The sequence below is a fragment of the Tachypleus tridentatus genome, chromosome 8 (genome assembly GCF_004210375.1).
Source record: "Tachypleus tridentatus isolate NWPU-2018 chromosome 8, ASM421037v1, whole genome shotgun sequence".
Classification (NCBI taxonomy): domain Eukaryota; kingdom Metazoa; phylum Arthropoda; class Merostomata; order Xiphosura; family Limulidae; genus Tachypleus; species Tachypleus tridentatus.
In genome coordinates this window covers 114,009,118-114,032,591 of record NC_134832.1, presented here as the reverse complement: position 1 = coordinate 114,032,591, position 23,474 = coordinate 114,009,118, and the positions used below count along the sequence as shown (strand labels likewise).

Below are 23,474 nucleotides of genomic sequence, written 5' to 3'. Positions count from 1 at the left end.
ATTACTGAGGTTTTATTATTTTAGAACATTTAATTTGTGTTAATTTTTAACCCTTAAGCAGCAGGAATGTTGTAGGTAGCAGCTCACTACAGATGTAAAAAAATTGAGAAAAAAATATCTTAAACATAATCTTTAGCATTTTCTATTCAATTTTGAACAAAATATGAAAGAAAAGAAAAGCATAATAGATTTAGTTATTACATGTTCAAATGTTTTTTAAGGTAGGAAAACTACAAAAACATTCTCCAGTGCATAGTGCTACTTTACATTCTGAATATCAGGTAGTCACCATCTTTTGCTTCTTTTTTTGTTATTTGCATACATACTTGACATTGTCTTCGTCCACTTTTTCTAGCTCCTAAGGATGAAATTTTTTATAAAAAGTGCTGAGAAATGCTTCTTCTTCAACAAGTCTGTTAGGAATGGTAAGGCTGTCTTCCTGGGAAAGATCTTGTTACTATTCCATACCTTTTGAATAATTAGTAAATTACATTGTAACTAAACTGCCTCTATGATGACTTCTTGCCAGTTTCTACTAGATACATGTTAAAAGAATTCAAAATTGATGTATCAATTAGGTGAGAAAAAAGCCTTTTTTGTACTGCTTCACACATTTATGAAGGCAAACAATTTATCCAATTTGCATGTCACTTTTGTCAACTGGCCTCTTGTTGATAGTATAATTTAAAACCATATCAGATTTGGTTATTGGTTGTTTAGTTTTGTAAATCATCCTTTTCACTGTATTTCATTTCACCTTTATCTACTGTACTAAGCAAATTAACAGGACATTTGCATTTCTATTGAATTGCTAAAATATCCCCTTGCTTCTTAGCCTAAATATCTCCCTTCTTCAGAGGTGCACATTTAGGTATGTTCTTTTGATTAGTTTTAACTGTTCCACAGAAAACAGTCTTATTTTCAAAGAGAAAGTTTTATAATTCCAGACTTGTATAATAATTATCAGTATAATATATGACCTTTATCAAGGTAGTCTTTCATCAATTGCTTGACAACTGATCTTAAATTCTAATCGTGGATCTTTGGGACATCTACATCACTTGCAGAATAGATAATCATATTTATTACAATTCCTGTATCACAATCACATAATACAAAGAGCTTTATTTCAAATCTATGGTGCTTGCTTGTAACGTATTGCTTGAAAACAATGCAACCCTTGAAAAGAATCAAAGATTCATCAATAACTACTCTTTGAAATGGATAAAAAGATTCCTTAGCTTTATTCTTCACCATTGTAAGTATTTCTCAAGCTTTCCCTCATTATTTGCAAAGTGCAAATATCTAAGAATCTCCCTTAATTGATCTTGAATAATATATTTTGGAAAAAAAAACTGGAGTTCCTGTAAGGGGATCAATCTTGCAATAATCAGCCAACACATGCTTTTTTACATGTGGCAAAAGCATCACCAGAACAAAGAAAGTGTACATTCCCTACATAGTTGTATCTTCCCATTTCTTACTTTGTTAAGTAGAGAGAGTGTTACTTTTACATTCTTTGGAATTCAAGGATTTATAAAAATTGTAATATCTGTTTGTTTCTTATACAGTATGATTCATTATACTTTGATCAAATATAGCAATAAGAAATTCGTATTCTTTGGATTCATTTGTGAGCCTAAATTTATCTGCGAGTCCAACATTTCTATTATCAAAAGAGTGAACAAATGGATCAAAATCATGACACCTTACCCAGTGGGAACCAATAGATTCTGATTTATTATCCAAATCATGTTCAGAGCTTGAAACAATTGAATTTGATAACAATGAAAAATCAGAAAAGTTTTCTTCTTCATTGGAATAATTATCATGTGCTAATATTTCAATTTTGTCTTTTGATGAAAAATGTTTTTGCTTCATTTCCTTAGCTGGAACACCCTTTCTTTTTTGCTCCATGACTTACACTGAGAAAATGACTCAGCTGCGATGCTTTAATGGGGTATGGTCATAATGGTATCAGGGGATTGCCAACTAATGTCTTAAGCCTCTATCATAAATTGATGATGGTTGTACTGAATGCAAAGCATGAAATCATTAAGTGATGATGGCTGCTGTTTAAGTGTTAATCAGGATATTTATGAGTCAGAAGAACTGTTTAATCTTTTATTATTAAGTTCATCATTTTCAAATAAAACACACAAATAAAGTATGTAATTATTTAAAGAGGTAATGTTTATTAGATATAAAATGATTTTGACTAAGATTATTGTTAGCCTAAACATTGTTACCTACCTTTACCTGATGTCATTTTGATAAATTATGCCATAGATCACCAATAAATGTGAGTTTTTTTGATAAAGTAAAGAGTTAAAAGAAAATGCTAATAGAAATCAGCTATGTTGAAAAGACTTAATTTATTAAAATGAAACTTCAGATCATGAATAAAACATTCTGAGATGAAAGAACTTATATTTAATGCTTTTTTTTTCTAAACTGATGACAAACTTTTAAACCTTTCATAACATGAAAATTATCCAAAATGAAATCAAATAAAATTATTAAAGTTAAAACTAGATATTGTTGTCACTTTTTTCTTTCTTTCTAAGTTTCATGGAATTTGGTTAAGTATGTCCACTTTGAGAAAGAACAAATCAGAATGTGTCAGTTACCCTCTAGTGAGAAGTGTTAATGTAACTACACTAATCATTGTATGCATTGTGAAAGTTATGTAAACATTTATTTCTTGTCTTGAAGTACACATGTTGAGTTTTGCTGCAAGTACAAGGCTATTATAATATTTTTCTTTAATTAATAAAGGAATAATCTAAACCAAAATGTTTTAGTCGTGTCGAGGAATGCATTCTTATATTTTTTTGCAATAATAGATACATTGATTATGTTTCAAAAGATGATATAATTACCAAGTGGTAATGTATCTTTTGTTTAAGATACAAGATGATTTAATCAATGTACTTCTCACTGAAATATGTTAAAACTATAAGATGCACTGATGTGATTTATTATCATATTCTTTTTGCTTCATTCAGGATGTGCCATATAAAGTAAAAATATAAAGGTAACTGATATTGGATGGAGATAAAAAGTTAAACAGTGAACAGCACATCATAGTGATGCTACTGTGCATTGGGAAAAGTGTTGTTCTATTAATACTTTATCTTTGTACAATTTTTCAGGTTCAGATGAAGCAAGGACGTTTATGAAAGATGGAGAGTTTGATGCCTGGAAAAATCATCCTAATCATGTCAGTTTTTGTCTTTTGTTGATTCTTTTCAGTAAATGTTTCAGAGACTTTCTACTATTAAATTGAGTAATTCTGAATTAATTTCAAATTAAAGTTTAAAATGTGGATTTAAATAAAAGCTTTCAAAGATGTTCACATGTTTTTGCTTTGATTCTTTTATACTTCTAGTGTCCTATGGGAACAGATATTTATAATAAATTAGTGAAATTCTCCTAACTGCATGCATCTTTACACACTATACCTTTCAATTTAATTGAATCCATTCTTTATTTGGGGTTTGTAACAGGCAGGCCCTTAGGTTAGTGGCTGGAACATTGACTTTTACTGCTGGTTTTACCAAATTTATTTAATTGAGGAATTACACTGGTCAGTGAAGCTCACAGATTACTAACTCAAATAAATTTATGGTTAGACTAAAGAAAATGATTGTGAGACTGGTATTAAAGAAAATACATCAAGTCAATTTAATTCTTACAGTAACATATACTTTCAAGAATTATTTAACATTTAATGTTTTAGTTAAACATTTTTCAAATGTACAATATCCAACCAAGTTATGAACTTCTTTAAGTATTTATTTCACTGTTATCTCTAAATTATATTGATTGATTAAGAGAAAGCAATCTTACAACAAAGTCAAGAAGGTGTTCCTTTGAAGATTGGAAATTTTCTTCATTCTGGAACTCAAGAGTCGAAACTTGAGATTTGTATGGAAATTAGATTTGTTCTGCAGAACTGAACTTTCAGCTTGAATATTTATACAGTATTTTCTCCATATTTTTATGAGTCACTATTTTTTCACATGTATGTACTACATCTAAAAAACCTAAATTTTTAGTTCCTTTTTAATACTGAAGCAGTTATCTAAAACTATTTTAAAATACCAATTGCTTCAGATTTTCTAATTTTTAGTGTTATGATGAAAAATAAGTAGTCATCTTGATTTTTAACAAGTCCAAACCGTAAACCGTATTTAAATGTGTGCAGAATCTCATGAGTGAATAGTCATAATCCTATAATTTTTTATTTTTAAAACAGTATTAAGCTCTGTCTAAAAATGTTTTTTACTTGTATCACTCTGCAACATGAAAATTTTATATGGGAGGAATATAAAAATTAAAGTAGAATATATATATATATATAATTTTAATTTTATTTTTCCATGTATAGTTTCCTATTAAGTCACAGCTGGCATAGCCTAATTAAGAGTTAAAAATTTGTTCAATTTAGTAATTTTTCATTAGTTGTTAATTTGTATAGATCAAAAGAAGTTCATATGTATTTATAGTATCAAGCAATACAATTTATTTATTGTCATTCAATACATATTCACTAACTGCAAAAATATCAAAAGCAAGAAACAATTACTAAGTGAATTCTAAAAGCCATAGGTGTATGTATAGACATTGATTCTGTTGAGAACGTGAAATACAGCATGGTTGTATATTGTTTCAGACTACATAAAAACGTTAATTTTGCTTCGGAATTAATATTAGCATAAATGTATGTACAAAAGTTTTTATGTGATTCAAATTAACCATGGTAAAGGTGTGACATTAAATTACTTTAAGCAAGTTAATCTTTTAGTTTGTGTATGGGATGTAAACAATAGTATGTTAAATTGGTTTTAAACTGTAATTTTGTTAATTTTTTAGACAAGTACTATTTCAAGTTGCATGTTAACTGTTTAATTTTGCAATAATGTTTTGAGATAATTGGAGCATTTTCACATTTTGAGATTGTGCTTCTTATTTAAACATTAGGCTTAATTTCAAAATTCAAATTTATATATGAATTGCAAAATTTGCTTCAAAAGGAAAATGCTTAATTGTAGTTAACAAGTCATGTATTAGAAAAATAATCTTACTCTGATCAAGGAGTTATCTTTAATCACTTGAGAGATTTATTTCATTTCAATTTTAATGAATTAAAAATATATATGAAAAGGATAAGTGACTTAATTATTGGTAAAAATTGCTACACGACTGTAATTTCAGATAGGATGGAAGTTACTGTAAGTATTGCTTTCTTTATTGAGTATCATGTAATTCATTTGCCACAAATTCTATTTCATATTTAAATAGAGTAGTTTTATATTATTTTGGAAAAACATTATAATTCTTTGTTCTGTTGTGGTGACTTTGAATTGGTGGTGGAGTGGTGCTTTAGAATTGCAGTAAAATCTTGTTTCAGAAACACAACTCATCTCTCCAAAGAACAGATTTTATGACGGTGGACCACTGCTAAAGTATATTTGTATATGTATCAAGTTTTGAGCATATTGACGTTTATTGCACCAGTCTGTGATGAAGCAGTCACCATTAGATTGTAGTCTTCCAGCACTGGGATCTTGACACATTTTCCATGTCCAGTAGATTTCCCTGAGCACTTGTATCCTTACAAAGGCTTTCCTTCCATGGTATTGCTTGGTTTCAGACAGGTTTATTTTTTCATTAATAATTATGGACATCTTGTACTTGTTATTTTATGCTAGTTACTTTTCTTAGTGTAGTCTCTTCCTTTATTTTCTTGACTTCAGCAAAGAGACACATAAAATTTTTATCATTTCACTTAGAATATCTGATCTGAATTATTTTCACTTGTTTATTTTTGTTTCTGGGCACTTCTATATCAGATGCCTGCCTCACACTAAGGAATTTCCTCATTCATTTTTATTTCAGGGACCTGTAGCACTCTTTCTTATTGATGAAGTTTTGGGAGAATTCTTCATCCATTGGAAAATAGATGAGACAATTTATAAAGAGTAATTTCTGCTCTGTTTAATCCAAGAATATTCTATAGGTTTCTTGTCCACTGGAGTCTTGTAGAGTTGTTCCCTCTCATGCTCTTTGCTCTCCCGATACTTCCAACATCCACCCTTCTGAAGGTTTGGATCATCAAGTCATCTCTAAGTTTCAGTCTAGTGGCTTTTCTGTTTTTCTATTTTACACATCTTTGGGCCCTCTTTGCAGAAGACATTTGTTTATCAGTTGCTTTGCATCTTTGGCACCTTGAAGAGGATGTACCTTCTCTCCAAATTATGAATACAGTACACCAAGTCCTTAACCTCAGTCTGGAGTTTTACTTTTGTTTCTCTGACATTTCCATGATCATAAGTGATTGGTATCTTATTATGTATTTTTGTTTTTTAATTAACACAAATCTCCTAAATACATAGAGATTCAGTTTACCCAAATTCTCATATTTTCTGTTTCTTGCATGTGGCTCTGTCTCTTGTTAGCCCTCAATTCAAGAATGATCTTTTTTTTAATTTTAAGGTGGGTGTTTTTTCCAGGCTGTGGTTAATCAGGGTTAATTGTATGGGTGTTTGTCTTCACATTCTGATTTGTTCCCAACAGTTGGATTTTTCAGTTTTGGATCCTGACCTTTAGGTTGGCTACAGCCTTATGTATTTTCAGTCAACTCTTGATGATATTCACAGATAAATGAGTTTGTATTTAGTTTATAGACTCACAATTCTACAGTTAAAGATTTGCAGATGGTCCATTGTGCAGCTTTGTACCACAACACGCATTCATATGATAATCACTTTATATCACTATAGATCATTGCATATAGTGAGAGTTTTCAAGAGCAGACTTGGCTTTCTCCTTTACCTCTTTGGGCATGTTACAAACTTTACATCTCTTTTTCTTTTCCTTGCAAGTAGCTATGTATATTTTAGACACTCTAACTTCTATCAGGTTCCTTCATTTAGATTGTGGCCTTATGTATTTTCTTTAGTGGACTCCAGTTGATCACTTGATCACTGAGGTATGTCTGGATATCCTTGCTTTTCTTGTGCCCCTTCTTACATTTTTTAACCTCTTGCTGTTGTAGTGCCTTAGTCATTCCTATATGATTCTGGGCATCTTTCTCTTTTAACCTTACCCAGAGTTACATTTGTTTACAGGTGTCTCTATGTTTTAGTTGGATGTGGTTTTGGACACCTGCACTCTGTTCATGGTCTCTTAATATCAGTCTCTATGATGTTGGTTTCTCTATAAGCTTCCCATCATATTCTCTCTCATCTGTCTGATCATTTTGTTATGTTCCATTAAAGCAACTTCACTGCTATTTTTTATCAACCTATAGGAAGGTACTCATTCCATGGGTCTCTTTTTTTTGTCTTTAGACTTTCTTTGGAACCACAACCACCATATTTGATTGTCAGTATGTCTTTTCCTGGGAGCTTTGAACTTGGTGGTATATCAGTTGTCTTGACTAGATTGGTTTTTTTTCACCAGGTGTCACTTTTCTGGTCTTCAGCCAAGGGCTTAGCAGTTCTGTCTGTGGATGGTCTGAGTCAGGATTGGTCAAATACCTTTCTTTAAGGCCAGCATGGTCAGGTGGTTAAGGTACTCAACTTGTAATCTGAGGGTTGTGGGTTCAAATCTCTGTTGCACCAAACATGCTCACTCTTTCAGCTGTGGGAGCATTATAATGTGATAGTCAATCCCACTATTCATTGATAAAATAGTTGGCAGTGGGTGGTGATGACTAGCTGCCTTCCCTCTAGTCTTACACTGCTAAATTACAGATGGCTACCCCAGATATCCCTTGTGTGGCTTTGTGTGAAATTCAAGACAAACCAAACCAAAACCTTTCTTTAAACCTACTGTTTTTCCCTTAGCCTTTTTAATATTTTATCTTCAGCTTTTACTAACTTGTTTCAAGCCTTTTTCATGTTTCCACCTATCAGATAATCCAACTTTCAACTTCTTCTGTTTTTAGTTACTCTAGGTGAGGTCTTGCAGATGGGGAAGTGAATAACCTCTGACACTTGTATGCCACATTACTTACATCGTATTACAGTTTCATCGTCTGCCAGTTTTCATCTCTCTTCAGTTGCCATTCTGCAATATTTACAGAAGTTTTTTAGAAGGAAGCTCTTAGTTCTTTGTTGTTGTTTGGATGCCTGCTTAACTACATTATTATAATACCTATACCTATGTTATTTAGGTTGTCTCACATAGGATACTCCTCTCAATCAAAATCTGCAGTGAGTGGAGGATAACAAGTAATTTTCAGCCAATATCTACAGTTTAATTTCCACTGTTGAGATTTTGCAGTAAATATGCATTGCACCTAACAGGCCATACTTTTGGAAATAATAAAAAAAAATTACATCACTAAATGTGGCCCTGCTTCTCACACATGACAGTTGTCTATTATCCTTAGTCACAGTAACTTGTTTATCAGTGTAAAATCTTATGTAGATACAATTATTCCCATTTGGTCCAAACACCTCTTTAGCACTCTCTCAAAATAAATTTCTCTTTTCCATTTTCTTCTTGAAGAGCATAGGGAGAAATCTTGCTTCACAGTTCAAAGCTACTGGGAAGTCAATATAGAGAGTTTCCCATTAGATGAATCTAATCCCACTGGTATTAGACCAAGATGATGAACTCAGTTGTACGAGGCCTGTTCAAAAAATACGCGGACTGACGTCATAAAACAGAATGTACTTTATTTAGAAGTTACAGGTCTGGGACCCCTTCAAAGTACTCTCCTCCCCAACGCACACACTTATCCCAACGGTGTTTCCACTTGTTGAAACAGTCCTGGTACTCTTCTTTTGTAATGTCCTCCAGCTCCTTCGTCGCATTTGCCTTAATCTCAGGAATCATCTCAATTCTTCTTCCTTTCAAGGGTCTTTTGAGTTTGGGGAACAAGAAAAAATAGCAAGGAGCAAGGTCAGGTGAGTAGGGGGGGTGGGGAAGAACAGTGATCGAGTGTTTGGCCAAAAGCTCACGAGTTCTGAGGGCTGAATTTCGCAGCAACGCGGTGCATCTTCAATTTTTCAGTCAAAATCTCGTAACAAGATCCAACTGATATCCCATACTCTTCAGCAAGCTCCCTGACAGTCAGACGTCGATTTGCCCGCACCAGGGTGTTGATTTTGTCGACGTGTGGGTCGTCAGTTGACGTAAAAGGACGTCCGGGACGCTCCTCATCTTCAATGGACTGTCGACCATCCTTAAAATGTTCATGCCACTTGAAACATGCCGTACGCTTCATAGCAACATCACCGTAAGCTGTGTTAAGCATAGCAAAGGTTTCAGTCGCAGATTTTCCAAGTTTAACACAAAATTTCATAGCAAGTCGTTGCTCCTTCAGGCCATTCATTCTGAAATCCGCCAAACGAAAAAATCGCACTTCACTTAAATCCGAGTAGCTAATACACAAATGAAGATATCTGCAATCGGGAAATGGCGTCGTAATCAGGTGATCTGTGCGAACCTAGCAACACCAAGCGGATACCCCTGGAACCAACTGGAGCCGCTCAATTCAAACAGTCCGCGTATGTTTTGAACAGCCCTCGTAAGTAGGGCTGAGAAGCTTACCTAGTAGGGCAGTACAAGCCACCTTCTAAATTATGAACCAGACTACTTTTGGTGATCAATGTAACAGGATTGATCTTTTGTTTACCTTAGGATGACTTCTCTTTCAACTGTTTATTGTGGTAAGTATTTCTTACTTATTGCTCTAACTGCACAACACATCCATTTTCTTTTGATTGCCTGAGATGTAAGGGCTATTGAGCAATTACTACGTTTTGCCCACCTTTGTGACACTTAGAACCATGCTGATGCTTCCTTGAGAGCACCTTTTTCTCTATCACCATTATTGGACAAAGATTATTCCCTGCATGAAATGAATAGAATCTCTCATATAGTGATATTCCACTAGGTTCACTAACACTAATCGGTGACATTCTTCATGAGTTTTCTGTTTCTGTTATATTTACAGAGAGGAGCTAATATTTTTAGGTTTTTTTATCTACACCATTTCCTCCACAATCTTTTCAGTGAAATTTTACCTCCCATGTTTGTGGAAAGGTGATTATCACTTTTGAATTTAACATTTTCAAGTAATGAAAATATATTTTAGTAAGATACTACCTCATTGCAGAACTTTAACCTTTTTTCCCACTTCCAGTGTGTTTCTTTTGCCTTGTCAATAATAAGCCTTTTTTTAAGGCACAAGTGCTTATGGAGTTTCCTGTTTCTGGAGAACTGTAGTCTAATTCTTATTGCATCATAGACTGGCATGTTTCATGCTAATATGTGTAGGTACGTGTGTCGTTTAAGGCTTTGGGCATGCACATGAATCTTTGCAACAGTGGCCATTAGTTCTCTGGAGGAGTGAATATTTATCTTGAACACGTGTTCAAATAATGGAAATGCTAACTTTCTGTATGAACTGACTTAAAGTTAGGTACTGTTTTCTCTTTTGACTAATGTAGGATACTGTTACCAATTAAATATAAATATGGCAGAATGTCAAGTATCTTTCTAGCTAATGAACATTTTACTGACTGTGGACCTTTCTTTCAAGATCTGTATTACCCAAATTAATGAACAAATAATTAATGGTTATATGAAAAACTTTTTACTACTATAATTTTTTTTGTGGTGTTGTTAAAATGAGTGTGTGTATTTATTAAATATATTATAACATTCGGTGATATTAATGGTTATTTTGAAAGTAATTATGTTAATACATTTTTTCTCTAGATTTTTAACTCCTCCATGTCAAATTCAAATATGGGTAACCAGTTTTCTTGTATGTCCAGTTATTTTGCTACAATGTCATTTTCTTACATGAACCACTGTGGTGTAGGAGAGGCTACTTTGAATGGTTCAGATAGAGTAGCATTTGTTAGTGGTTGTAGTGGACAGCCCAGTGCTGGTGATCTGCATACACCATACAGAGATGGATTATTTGAACAGAATGGTTTCTCAGGTTATGGCCTGGGGTTTAATTTCTTCTCTGAAACTGGGAGTGATTACTCAACATGGGGAGGCACTGGATTTAGACCCTACAAGCATGTGGACCTCAGTTATACAGAAGATTAGAATCAAGAATGCTTTGAAAAGAACAAAGGCCAATCTTCATTTACAAAACTGGAACAGGGAGTGAGTAATCTTACAGTCAAAGAGGCAAAATCTGATGCCTCATTTTATGATTATAGACTTGCACATAACTTCTGTCAATGGTAATGTTCCCTTTAGTAGATGAGCCTGTAATTCTTTCAACTTAGGGGTCTCAGGACAGTTAGATGACTATAACAAATTGTCATGGTCATCTGTTGCTATCAAACCAACTAGAGTGAAATTTAAATCAGCATCCTTATTATCTAATAAACATTGCTCTTCAGATATGGATGATGGTATGTGGGAGAGCAAGAATGTTTATGACCTTGATGGCAATCGAATAAGCACTCTCACACCTTCTACTCAAAAAAGACCTTCACCATGGGAACTACAAAGAGGTATAGCATCAGATGAACCTGCAGATGAGCCATGTAACCACTTTTTCAAATCTTTATCCAATTGCAATGTTACTATTGATCAACATCATCTTGAATCTGATGGCCTAATATCACACCCAGTTCTTAGCAAACTGAGACTGGAAAATAATTACAACCCAAATGAGTTTGACTTGAACCCAAAAGATGCCAGATTCTTCATCATTAAGTCATTTTCTAAGGATGACATTCACCGATCAATTAAGTATTCAGTCTGGTGCTCCACTGAACATGGTAATAAAAGACTGGATGCTGCTTTTCAACAACAGAAGGGTGAGGGGCCAGTTTGTTTGTTCTTTAGTGTTAATGGTTCTAGACATTTCTGTGGAATGGCCCAGATGATGTCTGCAGTGAACTATAATACTTCTGTTGGAATTTGGGCTCAGGATAAATGGAAGGATCAGTTTAAAGTCAGTTGGATCTATGTAAAAGATGTGCCAAACTCACAGCTTTGTCACATAAGACTAGAAAATAATGAAAACAAACCTGTTGCAAACTCTCATGACACTCGAGAAGTTCCAGCAGAAAGGGGAAAACAAGTGCTGAAAATAATTCACAACTACCACCACAACACTTCCATTTTTGATGATTTTCTCCATTATGAAAAGCGTCAAGAAGATGATGAACAAAGGAGATCACAGGTTAGTGAAAAAAGTTAAAGAATGTTTAACAAATCAAGAAAGGATAATTTGTAAACAGTCTTTCTTAGTGGCCTCAAATCTTTAAAAAATTTCTGTACGTATATTAGATAAAGTAATTATTCTGGTTATCTGTGATTAAATTGTTGTTCTGTATCATTCAATGTATCAGGCAGTAAGGTGCAAAGCTCTTTATTCTTCTAAAGAAAATAAAAATACCATCACCAAATTACCAAATTGTAATTATTTTGTGTTGGTTAAATAAAAAAACATGTGACTGAAATTATGTGTATCTATTTTTTCATACTAATTTAATTTAGTTTAATACATGGCATTATTTTTCATACTGCCTCAAAGGTTTAATATCAGTAAAACTGGAAGGAGACTACTTTGAATAAACCATTTGTTTCTCCTCTGTTTTAATTGGTGTATAATATTGTGTAGCAATAAACGGTTAATAAATATGGTGTTCAATTTCACAAAAAAAATGTTGTGCAAGATATGTTTTGAGAGCATCATGGTTTGCCACTACACCCAGGTTTGTTAAGAAATGTTCGAGGAACAAATTGTGTAGAATAATTGGAACTTTCTCAATTATATATATATACAATAGTTATGATTTTGCATTATCAGAATTTGTAGTAAGAAGTTGTGCAGAGTATATTTTTAGCTGCTGAAAACTTGTACAATTGCACATGCTCAAATAGCTTAAAAATAAAAAATAAATTAACTACCTGCAATATTCTAATGCTAAGTACAATAAATTAAATGCCCTGTTCAAATTTGAGTATTAAACCCAAATATTTCAAAAAAAAAAAAAAATTGGAAAAAAAATACAGATGAATGTAGGGTTGGCAATGTCATAATTTCTAAACAAGGTAGGGATAAATACACAAAACCATGCAAGCGTCCCTACATAAATAGTCAAATCTGTTCAAGAAAAACTTTATTTCCAAAACACATCTTCACTCTTACTCTAACTTTATCCTGATGAAGGGTTCCATTTGCCCATCCAAGCATTGGTGTGAATTCTACATCACTTGCTTCAGTCTTTATATCCTACTATAATGCTCCTAACAATTTTATTCTTATGACGATGTTGATCTTTTTTGAGGGACTTAAGTTTATTGTTCATTTTTCTGATTTTTATCATAATTTTTGTTGTTGTTGATGTTTTTCAGATATGGATGCTTAACTTCCCTTCTCAAACTTTGAGTCACCTGATGCCCCTCTTGTACCACCTCATAAGTCTAATGTTACTCTGATGCCATCAGGGGGAACCCCTCTTCTGTGTTAGACATACAGTTCCTTATATGCAGTGGTAGAATCTTACCCTCAGAATCAACAGGAAAAGAAACATCAGGCCATATTTAAATGTGAGTTTTTGGGAGATCAATGATGGGTTAGTGAGAATTTAGACTCTACTTTCCAGCATCTTTGTTTGCTCAGACAGCTAGGCATGAACTCGGGTGGACTGGTCCATTTATCTTTAACATCTACTACTATTCAGTTCTTTTGGTTACCAGACTACATTGGTATTCACAGGAATGAGCTTGCTGACACTGCAGCTAAGTCTGTCTGCTCTGGTACTATTGCTAACATACCTATCTCATACATGGAGTACAGTCCTGTATTCAAGGCTTGGCTCTGTGCCAGTTGGCAGTCAACTTGGAGTGAGCAACAAGATAACAAGCTTTTCCAGATAAAACCTGCTTTTGGACTTTGGCTGTCTTATTTCTGTAAGGATGTGAAAGAAGTTGACTGAAGTAGACTATGCCTTGGTCACAGTTTTTTAATTCATCATAATAGTCCACATTTTACTGTTGTGCTATCATTACGATTCTGAACAACAGCAGCATTTTAGAAGTTTTGTCCACAGGTTTATCCCTACACTGGACAGTGTCATAGGCGATAGTGATACTGTCCACCTTAAGAATGTTTTTAGTTTTTTAAGGGCCATTAGTCTTTTTAATTCTATTTAAGTTTGTAATTCAAAAATTGGACTTTATTTTATTTTAACATGATTCCTTTTATGAATCTTAATAATTTTATTTTTATTTTTTTTACCAGTTGTTTGGTGCAAATAGCATAGTTGCTCTGTGTCGTAAAACACCAACCAACCAACCAACTTGTGGCTTATGTATCTTCACCTTCCTTATTGGGAGAAATTAGTTCATCTAATCACCTGGTCCTCCCACCTTTGCCAGACACAGATGAATTTACAAGGAGATTTGCAGATCACTTGAGGGATGGTTTTGACATTCTTTGTTCATTTTGTTTATTGGATCAGCATGCCTTGGCTTTCTGTAGCCTGGAGAATCTCTGTTTAGACTTAGAGGTTAGACCCTTTGCTTCCTGTCTGTGGTTAGACAAGATGCTGCTATTCATCTTAATCAATCTCAGTTTTCCAAAATGTGTTTGTTACGTACAACAGCTTTGCATTTTAATCATCTTTGAAACTGTTGTCTGAGGTTTGTCATAGATCCCATGGTCAATTTTTTGAGTATCTTATTAATTTATTGACTTTCAAATTGGTTAGGTTATTGGCTTCTAGTCTCAACTTGTTAACTTGATTGGTTTGTTGCTGGGATATTTTATGCAGCCCAGTACACAGTACCAGGGAATTCACCTTCCTACATTGGTTTTTAAAGATTTCAGAGAAGCTTCATTTTTCAGACAGTCTATTTTTGTGAAAATTCCAGATCCCATGAAATCGTGAGTAGATGTGGCTTGTCTACATTCTTCACTTTCAATGCTGACTTCTTGACTATCCCACAATTTTTGTACAGGACAGTTTACAGCATCTCCCATTCAAGTTTATAGACTTCATGCTTCGATGTTATGATCCATTGGATCATTTTCCACTTTACCATCATTGCTCCTATGCAGGTTTTGGCATCAGTAACAACCTTGTGGGGGTCTCTTCTCAAGGCATTTGAGTCAGTATGGGAGACATATACCACAGATTAGTTGGTCATTCAGTTCGTTTCCCCTTTCTCTGTCTCTCATACCAGTTGGCTTTCTGCTTCCCATGGACCCTCTTAATTCCAATCATGAAGCACAAGCCATCTAGGATCTTTTGAAAAAAAAAGAAGTCCTAGAGTGCATCACATCCTCTCTTGAGGATTTTTACTATTGGCTGTTTGTAGTACTATAAAAGATTAGCAATTGGTGACTATTCATTGACCTTTCTCATCTCAGCCACTTTCTCCTGTCTTCTAAGTGTTTACAATGGAGTCGTTTCTTTTCCTTTGGGGCCTGTTTTCAACAAGACTATGGATAACAAAATTTAACATTTCAGATGTCTACATTCATATCCTGATCACCAAGTCTTCAAGGTGTTATCTCTGTTTTGTGCATACAAATTAGGATGTTTGGTTTTGTGCTGTACAGTTTGGCATCACATCTGCTCCACACATTGTTTACTGGCTAGTCAGAGTTTTTCATAATCACCTTTACTCCTTTGACTTTTGCACTTACCTTTACATGGATGACAGGCTTCTTCTTGCCCATCCCACCATTTGCCAGAACTGTATACTCAAATTCTGTTATTAGAAGATGTGAGATTGGGTTTCTTATCAAATAAAAGATGTCTTTTCTTACTCTCATACAGTACCTCATCCATTTAGGTGTTTTTTTTATCAATTACATATTAAGTAGGGCCCAACTTTCTTCTCTGTACCTTCAGGCTATGGAGGTGGTAGTTCTTCAGTTACAGTTATTTCCTTCTCCATCATCATGCACAGTTCTGTCTCTTTTGGGGATGTGGGCATCCTTGGAATCACATATTCCTTTTGGTTGAGACCATATGAGGGCCCTTCAATGGTTATTACAGGACCTATGAAACATTTGCACAGAGGTGCTGGATTGGGCTGTCAGATTGTAGTTTGCTGGATTTGGGGTGGAAGTTGAACAGGGACAACACAACATGGATAGAGATGCATTTGTTTAAAGATGTTTTTCTTCAGGGCTGTGGTGCTTGTATAGACAATTGGAAATTCAAGGGATGTCAGATAGTAGAGGAAGTTTTTCTTCACATCTTTCACTTATAACTTTCAGCAGTTCAACAAGCTGTGGCTCAGGGTCTTGAATTGTTGTGAGGGAAAGTGGTTATGCATTATTTGGGCAATTCCACAGTAGTCTCGTACAATTCAGAGCGAGGAGGCACTCACTTCAGGTATCTTTGTTTTTGATTAGTGGATCTTCTCTTTTCTGCACACAAACACCAAATTGATATTTTTGCTTGTCATGTTCCAACAGACACAGACAGACACAGAAAGAGACAGACAGACACAGAGAGAGAGAGAGAGAAAGAGACTGATGGACGAGAGAGAGAGAGAGAGAGAGACGGACGGATGGACACGTGCACACACACATACAGTGGAATTGCTCAGCTCCTTATTAATGTGACACCAGTACCTCACCTTCCAGCTTTGGAAGTATATGCTTCTAGCCAGGATTGGATGACATGTCATCCTTATGCATGTCCTGTGATATATCTGCTGCTGAAGGTGCTGGCACTGTTTTGCTCCACATCCTGTTGAGCATTGCTGATGGCAACATATTGATTGGATCAATCCTAGTTTCTACTTCTCTAGTATCTTCACTAGTGTTCACCCTGTCCCTGGCCATCTCAATTATTTTAACCTTGGTTGTACATTTTTCATCCAGCAGTTGGTATTCTTCAACTTCACACCTGGCTGTTATGAGGTCCATTGCATGACATCAGGGATTGTTGTCTTAAGTTATGCCCTTATTAACACATTCCATTCAACATTCTTCTTTGGAAGTTTATCAAAGGAAATGGTTTACTTATTGTAAGTTGTCTCTCAGATGTAGGTTTTACCCTTTATATTCCACCATACCACATCTCAATTTTGGACATGGTTGTTTAACAAAGGTTTAGCATCTTCATTTGTTATGTTGTTTAAGGCTGTGTTATTAGATACTTTTGGTTTTTCTAAGAGAAGAAACAATTTTGAGATCTGGGTTTTGTCATTATTTTTGAAATCATTTCAGGTTATTCATCTTCATAGCCCTTTTCATGATTCTTATTGTGATTTGACAGTGTTTCTCCATGTATTATCATGTCCACTTTTTAGACTTTTGGGTTCATGTTCATTATATCATCATTCCTTTAAAACATATTTTCCTTTTTTTTTATCAGCTAGTAGGTATCAACATTTAAATATGCTTATGCTTTATATGAGTACTATATGCTAATTTCCTATATAGTTAAAACACTGCATGGGATGCCATAACAGTTATTTCAGACCCTAAATTTGACCAGTATGTGTTCATTCAAGTACAACCCTTATGATATGCCCTTAGTACAAGTATATGGGAATTCTAAAAATGATAAGTATTTTCACCCTGGCTCATTCAATTGTCAACAGAGATTGATGAAGCATTACCATAGTTTTAAAATTTACATTCTATAATGGCATGGAAGAATGATAAAATATTCTCTTGTCCTAACTCTTTTGCACAGTACTGTATATCAAGGTTATTTGAATAAGATGTCAGAAAATGGTTGTTCTGTGTTATTGGGTTTTTAATTTACTTATTGGTAGGCTGTATAATAATTTAAAACATTTTTCACCTGCAACTAAGATATTCTTTCAAAAATGCAACTCGCGTATCTACAGTACTAAGAACTATTACCTTGTATTTAGTCTTTAATATAAGAAACTCCCACCCTTACATGTTGTAACATGTATATCACCAGTGTATGATGCATTCAACATTAGACTATATCGCTCCACCAGTGAGAGAGGTCGATTTTCCTCAACACTGCAGATAATCAATTGAAATTTTTAATTATTCTTTTCAACTTTTAGTTAAAATATGAAGTATTATCTTTCTTACCTTTATTTTTTTGATATTCAGGAAAGAATGTCTTAAATTTTTAAACTTTTAGTTAGATTTTCATTATTATTAATGCAGTTTTCAGAGTTCAGTACTTAAACACAGTTTTCATAATTTTTCAGTGACTCGGGCCTATGCATTGCAGACATACCAGGCTGACTTTTAACACTCCTACGAAAAGTGGGGCCTAATAGGCCCAGAGCAACTTGAAAGGTTATTAATATTAGGCTAATAAATTTGTATTTAAATGAAATTGCCATTTCATTTGATTTCATTTCATTAAATTCATTAATAACCTTTCAAGTTGCTCTGGGGCCTATTAGGCCCCACTTTTCGAAGGAGTGTTAAACAATTTCAAGCAAACCATTTTCCCTTTAATTCACTTTGATCTTCTTGCAAACAGTATCATATCTACATTTCTGAAACCTCTCAAGGTTGAAACTCTCATTCATAGTAGTTTTTTTTTTTTTTTTTACTTTCTTCAATGGTGCCTAGAGTTACTCACATGGTAAGCAGTGCTACTATTAGTGTATGTCCTGTTGAGCCTGTCTTGCATTTGAATGTGTTTTACCAGCTTTTCTCACAACCTGCCTTTGCTTGTGTTTCTTCTATCCTTGACTAGTATCAGGTACCACTAACCTTTGTCTTTCACTGCTCTTGTAACTCAGATACATAACATTTGTTCTTTTATTTCAGTTATTTTCTGCTGGTACTCTAGTAAGCTTCTTGCATGCACTTCAGCTCATAAAGTTTTCACTCTTCCTTTTTCACCTATTTGTTGCCATTGCTGTTGATTCTTTCAACCTATTCTTTATGTTGACTTTTGTCATGTCCTTCCTGAACTTATGATTCCTTCTCCATGGCCTGTGCTTGGCCTCATTTCTAGTGATCTTGTCCATTGAATCTCTTCTCTAGTAAACTCATTCCACTTCTCTTAATTTTTTGTTTACTCACCTTGACTTTCTATCTCCTTTACTTTTTCCTTATAAAACTGTTGGGGTAGCAATGCAGAGTTTCATAAAGTCACAGTGACCTATTCTTCCTATTGCTTTATTTAATTTTTGGTTTTATTTTTTCTGTCTATTTCCAAGCTCATTTTCTTTGATTCTGGGGTTGCTTTACTGGTACACCTTTTTTCCTGAAGTTAAAACTCCCTGTGTTGTGCCATGGAACTCAATTTGACTCCATCATCTTGATCATTCTTGTCTTTCAATCACTATTGCATATTTATAAATGCAGGAGTGAGATTTACTAATGCCATTCCATTTGCCACTCCTTCCAGATTGTGTGACTTTCTTACTTCACTTCCTTTTTGCTCTGGATTTTGAGAGCAGTCTTTTCAATTCCTTTAATTACTGACTGGAGTGTAGGTTTTGTGGGAATCTTTCGTTTCATTCTTGCTCATTTTACTTTTTCTCGAGTCCTTACAGGCCTATTCAGAGCCTGTCTAATTAGTTATCTTTCTCTTCCAGTTCTTCTTTAACTTTCAGGCCTCTTGCATATCCTCCATTCAAACTTTTGGACACGTATTTCTTGGGTTGTTTTTCTTTTTAAATGTATTTTTACTGTTTCTTAATTGTAGGAAACATTGCTCTTATAATTGTACCTCAGACAATTTCCTTGAGTTTTCAAACAGAAAAGGTTGAATTTCCTCCCAGACTATTACTTCTTCCCTAAGAGTTGCTTGAGTAGGTAATTAGATGTTTTCTTCAATTACTTCCTTCCTTCTTTGTATGATTGTTCCAACAATGATTGTCTCCTTTGTCCTGTTAGTGCAATTCATTGTTACCTTGCTCATACTACTTTCTTTAAAGGTAATTGCCATTGTCTTTTCTTGTAACCTGTCTTCTTACACTTTGACTGGTTGATTAAAGAACTCATCTTGTTTATTCATCCATTTTTATGCCACTTACCATCAACTTTGTCATTATTTCATGTATCTAGCTGTTGACATCTCTTGCATGATATCCTGCAGACAGTGATGTAGACTGTCTCTGACAGATTTGTACCTTATTAATTATATTACATTGTGGTTTAATTTGCCTATACATGTATTTATATAGTACTATGTATTGGAGATGATAGAACTCATGCAGCTGATGTTGTGTTACACAGACTTTGCTTCCAAAATCTGCATCAAGTGAGGGATACCAAAGTGTTAAGCCCAGATGTCCCTGTTAAGTACCCCTTGTTAAGATTCAGTTTTCCATAAGACACCTTCAGAAATATATATATTTTACTCTCCAGGTCACATTTCATGAAAAGAACACAAAAGAAAAACAACTTATAGTACACATGTGATGCTGCCTTTCACATGGCTAGTGTCTACTTTTCCTGTTTGTGATAACTCGTTTTATGTTCACATCAGTGTGAGATGTTATGAAGATAGAAAATTCCTTTAGTTATGCCAGTGAAATAGATCTGTTCACCTTGGGAAGTAGGTATTTCTTACATACTGCATGGCTTGACATACTGCTCTAGCTATACCCTACATAGATGCTTTGTCAAATGCTGAAGATATACAGGCTAGTTGGATAGTAATTACATTCTGCTCAACTGTATGTCACTTGAGCACCATACAGGAGTTCCTTTTGACAATGCCTTTAACTCTACTACTTCCAATGGGCAAAGAGTATATCCTACACAAGATAGATATAATTTTTCATTAAATGGTACCTTTGTACAGTGGAGCGCCATTAAGCCGCGGACCAATTGATCGCGAAATCGCTTAAGCCACTGTAGCAAGTCTTGTCCCAAAATTTTTGATGTATTAAATCTACTACCTGGCTTTTTAAAGTTTCTCACACTCTCATAACTCAGCATGAAACTAACTTTTTTGTTTATATTTGTTATGTTTTTAAAAATGTGAAATAAAATGGTTTGAAATGTATTTTATTTGTTTTTTCTTATTGTTTAACTGCCAGTTAATAAAAAAATCGGTATTAAAAATTTAATAATTTATGCAAGTGTGCAATATTGCTACCACGAGGTTTAAAATGGCGGCCTGCATGTAACACGGGAAGACGAAATTTTACAATAAAAAGGTTTATTTTTATTGTAATCTTTATATTATTAATAAATCTTAATCAAAATTGTGTTGTATATTTTATTTATTAAGAAGGGGAAAAGCGAACCATCGCAATGCATTGGTCGTTTGTGTTAAAATGGCACTTGTCAATTGTATCTGAATAGTCTATATATTAATATTATAATGATCACACAATGGCCCGGATGAGGCTTCTCAGTGGAGCTGTTGGCGACTTCGGCTTTTCGGTCACAAAGGTTTAAGCCGCGGACCACTTAAGTTGTGGTTAAGCAGGTTGACCCCCCCCAAATACCGCGGCTTAATGGTGCTCCACTGTATGTGTGTATCTCTTGCTGCTCTGTCAAGAATAAACCTTTGTTATACATAATATGACCAAAAGGAACACTGTACATGGAAAATGTCACTCTCCAGTTGGCAGTATATAGAAGGGAGGTATTCATTTTCTTTACAGTAATTATGAAGAACATTTAACAGTTGACAACTTGACATATAATAAATTATTCAATGATAGAGATTTTTAGCAAAGTATTTTAAGGCAATTTTTCTTTATTTCAAATATTTTTGACATTACGTTTCTTTTATTTTACTCTAGGTCAGAAGATCAGATTAAAGAGATAATCAGACTGGTCAGTAACAGCTTTAACATACTGACCCAATTGTAACTTGAATTGTGTAGTGACAGGGTGAGAGAGTACAGGTTGTATCTGTACTTCCTTTTTTTTTTGCTACTGGTTCTGAATAAAAAAACAAAAATGCATATACAGGCATTTCTAAATGCAAATAATACCTACTGCATTACATCCAAGACTAGAATTGTAATTTTAACACAAGATGTTATGATACAGTGTGGGGTATTTTATTTTAAAAAATCCATTTTAATTTAGAACTGTTTCTAAGATAAAGAAGCAAGAATTTAAAAAAGGAAGAAGTGCCACAATTTGTGTTTGTGTTTTAACAGAGTTGACTTCCAGCCAGTAAACCTTGAGTGTATTTATGTTCTTTCCTGATCAACAGGGTTATAAGATCATTACCTTGTGTACTGATTAAAATGTAACTAGAACAAAATAAACGTGTTCTGGATATGAAACTGAAATGAAATAACTGAATATTTTCATATTTCTGTTTATGCAAAATATGCAGCAAATATTTGTTTTTAAACCATGTTTTTTGTATAAAACACATTTTGTAAAGGATAATGCAGAAATGATGTATTATCAAAAATATATGCAATAAGATTGGTATGAAAAACATTTTGTTTCAGCAGTGTAAACACTTGCTAGGTTTTGTGCTATAGTAACTCAAAATTTAATGGCCTTTGTGTTTGGTATGTCTTAAAAAAAACAACTAAATATTAGCAGCAACAAAACTATACATTAATATACTGTTATAATTTGTGATTCAGTATCCTTAACAGATAATATTGAGTTATAATTATGAACTATATTTTGTATAAAAATATATTTCGAATAAAGTCAAGAAAGGAGATAAATTTGTTCATATTTTGCCCATAAAATTTGAAACATCCAGAATCTAAGGATATTTCCAATTTGACATACTGTGTTTTTATAATATACATCATTAAATTGAAACTAATATTTATTTTCACAAGTTTAGATGCACTCTAGACATTAAATTTTAGAGATTTGGTATTTCTGTGGTGTACTTGGCTTATTTTGTACATTGCAGATGATATTTTGTTCATTTAAAAAATTAATAAATTTGATTTCATTAGACAGTAATAGTTTTAAAGATTCTAAGTTCTGAATTTAAATGTATGCATTTTTCAGTGTTTAATGAAAATGCAATTTTAAAATAAGCTTGAAAACTGAGTAACAGATTTACATTTAACTTTTTTAAATTGTACAGTAACAGTAACTATTAAGCTCTGAAGGTTTACCAGAGTTTCACTTTAACAAAAAATGTAACTTTAATTAACTAGCAGAAAACTTAAACTGTTATATGTTAATCCACTCTAATTTTTTTTATAACTTAAATTTCTATGAAGTATAAATTATGTGACAAGTGGCCTGAATAAAGTTAAGTGTTATTAAAAATAGTTGCATTTTATTTGAAACCTTAGTCTAAAAGATACTTAGTACAAATTCTGAGAAAATGAGTCAAGTGTAACTCAATAATACTTGAGGAATTTGTGAGAAAATTATGCATTTTTAAGATAAATTTTTTATTACATAGCATGACTGAATTTTTGTTTAAAATTTCATTTATAACTAAACTTTGCAAAACTCACAAATGTTTGAATAATAATTACATATCCAAGTGTTGATTCCAGTACAATATTTTATTTTTCTCGAATAGTACTGCCATCTGTTGGCACACTAGCCTTGCAATTACTCCTTTTTCTGCATACAGTAACCCTCCACCAGT

General features: G+C 33.6%; 1 protein-coding gene across 1 annotated transcript; it reads left to right on the top strand.

Annotated features, from left to right (window-relative positions):
• Window positions 1-355: 355 nt before the first annotated feature.
• On the top strand, window positions 356-23,143 carry LOC143223986 (uncharacterized). Its single transcript, XM_076452453.1, has 5 exons — window positions 356-425; window positions 3,156-3,223; window positions 10,744-11,083; window positions 11,250-12,178; window positions 21,682-23,143. Exons 1-5 carry the CDS (start codon window positions 365-367, stop codon window positions 21,697-21,699), a joined length of 1,416 nt encoding a protein of 471 aa, XP_076308568.1. The 5' UTR covers window positions 356-364; the 3' UTR covers window positions 21,700-23,143.
• The last annotated feature ends 331 nt before the right edge of the window (window positions 23,144-23,474 follow it).